The 11,103-nt window shown below is 40.3% G+C and overlaps 1 protein-coding gene across 1 annotated transcript; it reads right to left on the minus strand.

Annotated features, from left to right (window-relative positions):
* Nucleotides 1-749: 749 nt before the first annotated feature.
* Nucleotides 750-7,725, minus strand: ncbp3 (nuclear cap binding subunit 3). The gene is made up of 13 exons (XM_076102487.1): nt 7,443-7,725; nt 6,592-6,657; nt 5,808-5,913; nt 5,523-5,648; nt 5,228-5,353; nt 4,516-4,658; nt 4,320-4,428; nt 4,057-4,156; nt 3,789-3,898; nt 2,982-3,348; nt 2,546-2,694; nt 2,270-2,452; nt 750-2,181 (listed from the first exon to the last, which is right to left on the minus strand). The coding sequence occupies exons 1-13, from the start codon at nt 7,629-7,631 to the stop codon at nt 1,835-1,837; spliced, it is 2,121 nt and encodes a 706-aa protein (XP_075958602.1). The 5' UTR covers nt 7,632-7,725; the 3' UTR covers nt 750-1,834.
* Between the last annotated feature and the right edge of the window lie 3,378 nt (nt 7,726-11,103).

Raw genomic sequence — 11,103 nt, forward strand, 5'->3', positions numbered from 1 at the left:
TCATATTTATTTCTGTGATGTAGTGGAAGTATAAATTAACAGAAAATGAAAAAAATGGAGCAGTTTACAAGTACTTTAAATGTGTATTAAATTAAATCAGTTTGTGGCCACACTAAAATATAAAAAGGACCTCAGAGTTATTTAGAAGACAAAGCTTTGCTAAATAAGTAATTGTTGGCTCTGCCATTCACTATGAAGAGTTTAATAAAACCTCATTACGTTGTGTAATTTGTAGAACTTCATTTTACAAATGCATATAAAGATGAAGTATCAAATCCAGACCTGTCACATCCTGAAAATGTCTCACAAATAAATTAAACTGTATATGTCTGGCACATTTTTAAATATATTTTTAATTTATATTTTAATTTAGGCCTATATTTTAGTTTTTTTTTTTTTTTGTCTTGTCTTGAATATAAAACTGAATTTTTTTAAATAAAACAAATATTTATAAAACAGTGTAAAACTCAGAGGCTTAAGGAAGTCGGAATCTATTGTAAGGGTTGTGTTCGATTTAAAGGATGATTAGAGTAACTAGAGATTAACATGTTCTCAGAGTATTTATTTTTATTGCACTAATAAAGTACAACGTACCTGATATAAAAAGACAGTTTGTTTTTAACCTTTGCCTTTTAAAAAAAAAAAAAAGCATCACATTACTTACTTTTATATTTTTGTGCAGCTATTACTTTCTTAATAATTTGTCATATTTCAAGTCCACCGAGAGAAGAATGAGAATAAAGATAATATTTGAATTAATTAACTGATGGGAATCAATTTATTTTCCATATGACGACTCCTGGAGAATCATCACAGGCAAGTAAAATAAAACATTATTCAACATCTTAATAATGATCGGAACTCATGACCAGCTGTGACGTCAACAATAAAAAAATAACACAAATGACACTGCAGGAAGTACAGCACGGTGTTTACGTCCACACAGACAGGAAGTCGTCAGTCATCGTTTTCCTTTGTTGGGTTTCTTTCTCTCAGAGTCCGTTTCATCAGTTCTTTCTGCTTTCAGAGGAAACAACGAGAAGTTTCAATCACTCGTCCTATGAATCAATAAAACGTAAACACACGTTTTCTGAATTAAGTCTCGTACTGGATTTGATGGTCGAAACGTTGGAGCTGAGTGGAGGAATGCTCACGGATTACTGGGCCGGGGTTTGACTCTCAGAGGACACAAACATCTCCGCGGTAACGTAGGAATGATTTGATTGGGTTTCCCATGATGCTCTGCTACATCCCGACAAGAACACAACATTTCAACTCATGTTAAAAATCAACACAGATGTTTAATATATCAACAGGAGGGTGCTGGATTATGAGACAACGGGGCCCTGGAAGGGTTTCGTCTCTCTGAAGTCGCTTTCCGTCTCTCTGAAGTCGCTTTCCGTCTCTTTTAGTGAACCAGAGCTCTCAGGTGCTGCTGTTGGTTCAAATGCTTCAACTAAACTTTAGTATTTATTTGTCTGACTTTTACTTTATAAGAAATCTCCAACAACAAATGTAGGCATTAAAACAAATAACAGCCGTTTGTGTTTTTTTATACATTTTCGACTGGATTTGGTTGCAGATGAAAAACCCACCATGAGGAGATCAACATTTTCTTGTCAGTTAAAAGTAAAGGAGCGGTGTCTGGTTGAACCCGTTAGTCCCTCCTGGACCGCAGAGACAAACAAAAAGAAACCCAACACACTGGCCTCAGATCTGCAGTCAGGTCTTTGAATTATTGTACTTGAAGAAAAGAGTGACGTGAAGTTCAGAGGAGAAACACTGCGGCTGGTTCCCCTCCTCCTCTTCATCTTCCTCGTCCTCTTCCTCAGTTTCAGGCGTCGGAGTCGTCGCTGCTGTCGCGGCTGATCTCGATCTGCAGTGACGGCAGGCTGTCCAGCCGGCTCTTCTTGATCTTGTGGGTCAGACGCTCCTGTTTCTGTTTGATCATGGCGCCCCACATCTTCTGCAGCGTGGAGTCGTCTTCTTCCTCCTCCTTCTTCTCTTCCTCCTCTCCGTCGCCTCGTGTCTTGCTGCCGACTCCGCTGACTCCGCCCTCACCTCCGTCACTCCTCCCCGAGGACGCGAAGAGACCCGACGGCCGGCTGCTCGATCTGCGCTCCCGACGACCGGAACCGCCACCGTCGTCTTCACCAGAACCGAGTCTGCTCCACAGAGCACCTGCAGGAGACACACACACAAATAAATAAAACACACACACAAATAAACGAGGGGGACGTTCCGTTTTATTCTCTGTCTGCGTTCCTACTTGTCTTCCTGTCTTTGGACAAGTTGGAGAAGACAGGTCTGTTGTCCTGACTGGCCACGCCCAGTCTGCGGTGCACGTCTCTGATTGGTTCTCTGGCGGGAGGCGTGTCTCTGGGGGAGACAGGGGAGGGGGAGCGTTGTCTGTCGGGGGAGTAGCGCCGTTTCCCCAACCGCTGACGTACGTCTGCAGACAAACAGACAGACGGACGTGTTTTATGACTCGACAAAACAAATAAATCTCATAAATATAAATAAATATATAATCTTATCAGCTGACCTGTCTTTCCACTGGGGGCCACCGGGGGGGGCTGTCTGTGCTGAGTGAGTCCTTTTCTTTTCTCCTCCAGCAGCTGCCGGACGTCGGTCACTTTGGGGGGCGACGTGGACTTGGCTCTGGTCTGAGATCCAGACTCCCCGACCCGGTTCCTGCTCACAAGACCAAAGAGTTCCAACGGGAACAAGGAAAATTAATTATTTTAAGGCAAAAACTTTTAAAATAACTTTTAAATACAACAAAATGAAATGTAATACTTGTTTTTAGTGATCGTGGTCAAAATGTGAAAGTACGATGAGAAGCAGTAGGGCCGATTTGCTCTACAATTATTATTATAATATATTATTTTTTTAAAAAGCTTATTTATAAAATAAAAGCTCTAAAACAAACGATCTTAACAAATAAACTCTGTCTTATTGTGAAGGGCGGCGGCTCTGACCGGATGCTCTTCAGGTGTCCGTCCAGCTCGTCGGCGTACATCGTCATCTTCTTGCTCTTCTTGGGCGACGGCGTGGAGATCATCTTCAGCTCCAGGTCGTAGTCCATCTCGTCCGACTCCGACCACGGAGACGGTGAGCGCTCGGCCCGGCCGCGGAGCCCCGCCCCCCCCACCGGCCGGGAGCCCCCGGGGGCGAGGCCTCCGGGGGCGGGGCCTCCGGGGGCTCGTTCGCCTTGCTCCTTCTCCGCCCGCTCTTTGTACTCCACCACCCGGTCGTCCTCCTCCATCTCCTCCATGTCCTCGTCGACATCGTCCTCCTCCTCCTCCTCCTCCTTGATGGGCTCCTCGGGCAGGTTGACCAGGTCGGCTGGAGAGAAGAAGAAGAAGAAGAAGATCTTCATCAACTAAAAGATCAAAGTCTTCACAGTCACATCAACAGCTGACAAGAAGTAAAATATTTAAATAATAACCTACATTATTATTACGTTCTTGAACGACTGCTTGCGTTTCTAAACTTTGGCTTTTATGATATTATATTTATCATAATTATTATATTTATCATAATTATTATATTTATCATAATTATTATATTTATCATAAACGTTTCGATAGTTCTACTGAATGCAAATATAAATCTCCAGAGAGCAGCTTGTTTAATTAAACTTTTTATTTTAGTTAAAAAAAATATAACTTTTGTTTGTTTGGTATCTTTAAAGCTGCCCCCCCCCCCATCCCCATCAGAAAGTGTCGTACTTCCTATTTTCCAAAGTTAGTCTTAGTCTAGTCTAGATGATAAACGGTTGTTACCAGAGTGTCGGTGAGTGTACGGCGGCGTGTGTCCCATGTTGTCTCCAATCAGAGGCTTCTTGGTCTTGATGACGTCTCTCTGGATCCTCCGGGTGTGAAACCTCCTCTTCCTGAAGACACGGACCACTTTAAGTTACTTTACTTAAATATACATCATGCTACACATCCTCAAAATAAAAACTGACATGTAAGAAAGTGGTTTTATCAGAGAGAAGGACACAACCAAGCAACAACTAAACCTTTAAATAACCAGATGAGTTAGTCTCACCAGGAGTTGCTGAGGATCCCCTTCATGCCTCCATAGTTTGGGTTTCCGTACTTCATGTAGTATCTACTGCGACGAGCAGCACCCAGCTCCTTCTTATCATCTGGAGACAATAACACGAGGAACGTATCTTCATTATAACTTAAACCTGCTGTAGACCTGGTTTAACTGAGGGTTAACTTAAACCTGCTGTAGACCTGGTTTAACTGAGGGTTAACTTAAACCTGCTGTAGACCTGGTTTAACTGAGGGTTAACTTAAACTCACCATGTGTGGCGAAACGCAGGAGGAGTTTGTTTCCTTTGAAGGGTTTGATGGCCGGTCGCAGGTCGTTCCTCAGCAGAGACTCTCTCTCTGCCAGCGACAGGTCCTCCACCTGAGGCACAGACAGGTTCACGTCATCCATCACTTATTGGCAGTAATCAATAACCGGATCAGTTTGAGGTATTTTAGTAAACTCTACCTGAACGGCCTCCGGCTTGGTTTTCGGCTCGTCTGCGTCTTTCACCTCGATCTCCTCGCTGCTCTTCTTCACAGCTTCCTCTTCGTCCTCCTCCACCTCGCCCTCTTCCTCCTCCTCATCATCTGACCCTTGACCTTCACGACCTACCAGGTAAAAAAATAAAAAATACGCTTCAGTTCTCCGCACCTTTGAGAGTATTTATGAACACAGACTGACCTTTGTGAGTCAGTTAAAGAGTATTAATGTACACAGACTGACCTCTGAGAGTCAGTTAAAGAGTATTTATGTACACAGACTGACCTCTGAGAGTCAGTTAAAGAGTATTTATGTCCACAGACTGACCTCTGAGAGTCAGTTAAAGAGTATTTATGTCCACAGACTGACCTCTGAGAGTCAGTTAGAGTATTTATGTCCACAGACTGACCTCTGAGAGTCAGTTAAAGAGTATTTATGTACACAGACTGACCTCTGAGAGTCAGTTAGAGTATTTATGTCCACAGACTGACCTCTGAGAGTCAGTTAAAGAGTATTTATGTACACAGACTGACCTCTGAGAGTCAGTTAAAGAGTATTTATGTACACAGACTGACCTCTGAGTCAGTTAGAGTATTTATGTCCACAGACTGACCTCTGAGAGTCAGTTAAAGAGTATTTATGTCCACAGACTGACCTCTGAGAGTCAGTTAAAGAGTATTTATGTACACAGACTGACCTTTGCTCTGTTCGGCCGGTTGGTCGGAGCTCTCCGTCTCCGTGGTAACCTCCTCCGGGTCGGTCATCCGGCTGCTGTTGACGAGAGCTCTGATGGACGTGTTGTCATCGAGCCAAACCACGTTACCTAGGAAACAATCAGACAGACGGGTCCTCACTGATCTCTGGAGTACTTTTACAGTAGTAAACTAAATACTTCCTCCACCAGTGAGTGTGGCTGTATGTGTGTGTGTGTGTGTGTGTGTGTCTGTATGTATGTGTGTGTGTGAGCGTATGTGTGTGTGTGTTACACTCACAGGACATGTCATCGATCCACTCGATGTGTGATGGAGGATATTCTTTAAAATATCCGAAGATGTCCTGAGTACTCATGTCGTCAACTCCCGTCACGTAGATGGCCTCCATACGCAGGCTGGGGATAGCTGAGCACCACAGAAGAAGAAGAAGACAGGGACAGGTCATGAGCACCACAGAACAGAAGAAGAACACGTGTACAGTCATGAGCACCACAGAAGAAGAACATATGTACAGTCAATAGAAGCAGGTAGTGTGAGCCACCTGTCTGTGGTCACGTGTCTCACCTTTCTTCATGGTGTCTTTATCCATGAACACGTTCCTCTGGTCGACCGTCTCTTCAGGACGGAAATGAAAACGTCTCGCTCGCTTCTCTTTCCTCTCGATCGCCTCCTGATGAAAACACAAACACACTTTTAACTCTTAAACAATCGACAAAACTACACCGTTCATAACAGCCAGAAGCTGTAAAAACCGCCATCGTCGTCAGGTTTTCATCTCTCCGACGGTCCATGAACACATCACGTGCAATGAACTCTTCCGTTAGAAAAAGCAGCCGAAACAAAGTTTAAATTTCTGATATTTCAACAACAACATTTTACTCTACATGTCTCGTTTAAAATCTCACTACAAATAAACCGTTAAATAAACTTTAATCAGATTCTGTTACAAAATACTTCCTCGTCAGAAATCCCACTTATAATCAACCTTCAGTCTGAATCGTTCTAACACAAGTTTTATCTTCCTTAAGTTTGTTATTCATACAGTACATTTGTTTATCATTGAATAAGGAAGACCAAACACATCTAGAGGAAGTAACATACTCAAGTATGTGGATTATATTTTTGTATTATTTTGATTTACAGAACCAGAGAAATATCAGAACACTTTCTGGTGAAGCATCAAAAACAAAATAACAAACTCCTTTGGGTTTTAGGTATTTTAATTTATGAGGAAATTCTGTATGATCTGTTTGTTACCTGGAGGACTCAGCAGCTGGATGGATGTGGATCTGAATGGCTGTGATGAACCGTAATAAAAGACGTAATGAGTAAAACTTTATTGTCCTACCTTTGAGTTGACATCAATCCCTGTGATGAACGCTCCGCCCTTGTTCTCATATCGCCGGCTCGTATCCTGCAAAAACAAAATCAAACATCACAGACGAAAGTTTAGAATTCATCCTCACTCATCAGCCCTTCTGTTTCTGACTTAACCAAATATTAAACCTGGATGAATGTCAAAATAAAAGCAGCAAATAACCAATTTAAAGACCTCTGAGAAGAGTTGATTTAAACATGTGTTTGAGACTTTTAAGCTCTTTAAGCAGCAGAGACCCTGAAGCTACCTGACATATTGTTAAACCTGCTTCTATACAAACAGCTGGTGTTTACATTATAATTTGAGCAAGTTAAACACTAGCTAACAAACACAGGTAACAGACACCTGCAGTAAAACCTTCTACAGGTGATATACTGTCTGTTGTGAGACAGAGGAACTACCGCTAAAGTTATAAACACCTCTCATACTGGGGATTAAAACCAGGCCGAATTGATTAGTGATTGTGCCTGTATCAGATGCATTAAACATGTTTAAAAACATGCTTTGTTTTGTCCTTAAAACATTTAATTTCCACTTTACCTCCTGGAGGCACGAGGAGGCTGCCAGCAACAAGTGAGTAAAACAACAAACAAGTGAACGGCTGCTGCTAAACACGTTTAAATATTAAGTAGCTCGTGTGAACCGTTAGTTAACCGTTAACCCGTAACGGACACGGTGCTAGAAAATTGTCCCCGGAGAGACGGAGACAGAGAGAACTGGGAGTTGGAAGTTCCCACACGACGACACTTCACGCTTGTCCCACCAGCCGCGACACAAACTCCAGTCCCCGGTCTGACAGGGGCCTCGTCCCGGACACTCACCGGCAGCAGCTCCTTCAGGGACCGGTTAACGGAGACGTCCTCCAGCTCTCCCTCCTCCACCTCCACCTCCATCGGTTCGGCGTCGCGGGCGTCTCGGTCCGACTCGGAGGAGTCCGAGTCCGATTCCGAGCGGTCCGAGCCGCCGCTGTCTGATTTCACCGCCACCATTAAGCTGCGCACTGCCGCCATGGTTTTAGCTCGTTAGCTCGTTAGCTAGCTAGCTAGCTGTTAGCCGCGAACAACGGCTGCTGCTTCGGTTTGTTTTCTTAACCCGGCAATAGTTCTGTCCTCCTGCTTCTTCTTCGGTGGTGTCAGGTGGAGGCAGAAGACGTTACATCGGAACATCAGCGTCACCTAGCGACATGCTGTGTTAATAATAATAATAACTATTATAATAATATTAATATATATGATAATAATTTATATACAAATCATAGTATGATGACTTATATACCTAAATAAAAAAATGTTTTAATACAAAAAAAATACACAAAAAGGCTTCATTTTTTATTTTATTTGAATCGAATATTTTAAAATCAGTCAAATGTATTCCAATAAAAATAAGGTTTTTTGATTTTTTTTTTTTACATTTCCTGCTGTGTGTCTCAGTAGTTTTGTAGCAGCGGGGTGTTCAGGAGGAACGAGGAGTTTTATGAACACAGTGATTATAGCTCATACAGTGAACTACTGCACTCATCATACTCATTCACTCACACACTCATTCACTCACACACACACACACACACACACTGTGTGGTATTTCAGTGTCTCCCCTTATCAGCTAAACAATTTCTAATTAAGTGAAGTTCATATTATTGTAGTGATAAACGGACCAACCAGAAACAAGTTGGACGAACTCAAAGGCAAAACTTATGAGAAATATTTTATTGAAGTTTGTTTGCTTTAACTTTTCTCACTTTGTTTTGCAGTTTATTTTGAATTCATCAGTGAAGTAACAAACAGGAAGCTTCTTCATCAGGAATAAGAAACAATAACAAACACCACAGAAGAAGAAACAAAGTGCAAAAGTCTCGTCCTGCAGAAACTTTGTAACTTCAGAAATCATCATGATGCAGAACACAGAAACACATTTCATGCTTCCCTCACCCTCTCATTTTGTGCTTTCAGTGCAATCAAGACAATTAGAGTTGAGTCAGAGCTCTACATGTACATATTTAATATTTAAGATTCATATACAGCCACAGAGTTTTGTGTCGTTTTAGTGCAAAATGTTCAGCAGTTTTCTGTCAAACGGAAGTGAAGCTTCTTGTGACTTTATCTCCTTTTTTAAACTTTAAACGTCGTTGTTTCAGGTTTGACTCTCGACAAACTGCTGGAACAAGTCTCGGTGGTAAAGACGTCTTTCTATGAGACAAAGAAACAACATTTAGAATATTTAGATTCAGAGCAACATGGAGGCCGACGTTCACTAAAGACGAGCTTCATGTAGGAAGTGTTGAAGTGATTATTGCTGCGGTTCATTTAAGACTTTTAACACATTTAATACCATGAAATGTTTTATGGTCATAAGAATAGAAACACAACGGAGAAGCGGTTTGACTCGTTATTTATTCTTATATCACGTTTTTCAGGATGATATAATAATTGAATTAACGCGTCCTGAAGCTTTTATCTCTTTATATCTTTACATCTTTTTATTCTCACTGTGAATCTTTCTGCAGAGCTCCTCAACAGTTTAATTATATTTATTTATGTTTAAATAGCATTTAAACAATATTTTTGTTGTGATTTTTTTTTTCTTCATAATTAGTTTCTTGTCTATGAAGAAACTGTTGTGATAAGCAGCAGATGGATTCATCGATTAAAGTTAAAATTATAATTATTATTAAAGTTTTCGGCTTACAGCAGCCGAGATAAAAGATTTAACACTTTTCACGTCTTCATCTTTAAAGGTGCTTTTTGTTTCTGAAGTTTAATTAAAATCATGTTTCTGCAGCTAATAAATAAATATGAATTGAGTTTGAAACAGATTTCACTTCATTTGTAGTCTGAAAATAAAACGGTGAAGAAACCAGCTGGAATCATAACTTCTCTTTTTATTAACTTTAATCTACTTTGTATCTGCTGACAAGGCAAAACGAGTCTCAAAACATATTAGATTCATTAAATCATTAAATATTAATCATTATATCATTAAATATTAAATCATTAAATATTAAATCATTAAATATTGAATAATTAAATAATTAAATCATTAAATCATTAAATATTAAATCATTAAATATTGAATAATTATATAATTAAATCATTAAATATGAATTATTAAATATTAAATAATTAAACATGAGGCTACATAAGTCTTCAGTGAACGTCATTCTTGCGTTGTGCTCAGAGTCTCTGATCGAGACGACATCATCAGTATTTAACATTCAGACACACATGTCTCAGCTCCACACCACATAGTACTACACAGCATGTGTACTTATTGTCATACTGTTGTACTTGTTGTCATAGTGTACTGCAGGTAGTACACCACCAGTTACAAAGAGAAAATCTCATGTTTTTCTTTGTTTGTTGAAAAGTCCACTCAGAAATCAGAAGACTTCATTCTGTAAACTGACGGATCAATAAAAGTACTAATACCACAAAGTAACAAATACTCCATTAGAAGTAATCGTCCTGCATTTTAAATCAAACTTAAGTTAAAGTACAAAAGTATTCTAAAAGCACTTTACTTACTTTGAGTAACTTCTGTAGTTCCTCGATCTTTTCCTGGAAGTTTATTTTGAAAATACTGTTTTCTTGTAACGACATAAAATGAGAATTATTGTTATGTTATTATGAAGATATGATACGAACTGTAGTATGAGGGTACAATGAGCAGAATGTTACTGTTGTAGCTGCTCCAGATGAAGATGCTTTAGTCCAGAGGGGCCCAACATAGGGGTCGGGCCCCTCCAGAGGGCCACCAGATACGTCTGAGGGGTCGTGAGATGATTAATGGGAGAGAAGAAGAAGAAGAAAGTTCTGATACATATCGACTCTTTGGGCCTTGAAGTATTAGTACTTTTGAAAAGTACTTGTGTAAATGTACTTTGTTACTTTGAACAGCATCAGTGTGAAGTCTGGAACTTAGATGCAGTCTGAGAGTCACGTTGATTCACTTAAATCACGACTTTGTTCTGTAAACGGTACTCCGTGACATCACATCCTGATGAGGAAAGATTTAAGATGAAGGTGTGACGCTGTGCTCGGTGGTGGGAAGCCATTGAGGGATCCAAACTGGGACAAGAAAACAAAAGAAATGTGCGTCCCTTTAAGACAGAGCACATTCAAATAATTATAAATTATGAATTATTACGTCTGAACTTTTTATGGACTTGTGAGGGAATAAAACACTTTATATTCCATGTATTATTTATTCAAAGATTTAATTATTGCTCCTCCTTTTACTGACTGGAAACAGAGAGACGTCCTGACTTTTATTTTCTAGTTACGGGTCAAACTCCAGAAACACTGGGTCCTACATGCAACTGTTCATTAGAGCCTCTCTGCCTGATGAACAAAGTACATGTATTAATAAAAAGACTCTTTTTAAAGTTAAAATGTTGTCATGTTGAAGATCCGACTGCCTCTTTGATTCTGTGTTCATCACAATAACCAACAAACTACAATGAATGAATAAATGAAGCGCTTTAGT

This window comes from Anarhichas minor, unplaced genomic scaffold, assembly GCF_050575085.1.
Source record: "Anarhichas minor isolate MPS153535 unplaced genomic scaffold, ASM5057508v1 ptg000027l, whole genome shotgun sequence".
Taxonomy (NCBI): domain Eukaryota; kingdom Metazoa; phylum Chordata; class Actinopteri; order Perciformes; family Anarhichadidae; genus Anarhichas; species Anarhichas minor.

Bases quoted from the DNA above. Each gene is read 5' to 3' on its own strand.
- ncbp3 (XM_076102487.1), bottom strand. From the start codon at position 7,631: ATGGCGGCAGTGCGCAGCTTAATGGTGGCGGTGAAATCAGACAGCGGC. The intron at 4,659-5,227 runs GTCAGTCTGTGT...TTTACCTGGTAG, and splicing joins ACCGGCCGAACAGAGCAAAG to GTCGTGAAGGTCAAGGGTCA. The intron at 4,429-4,515 runs GTAGAGTTTACT...TCTGTGCCTCAG, and splicing joins CCAAGCCGGAGGCCGTTCAG to GTGGAGGACCTGTCGCTGGC.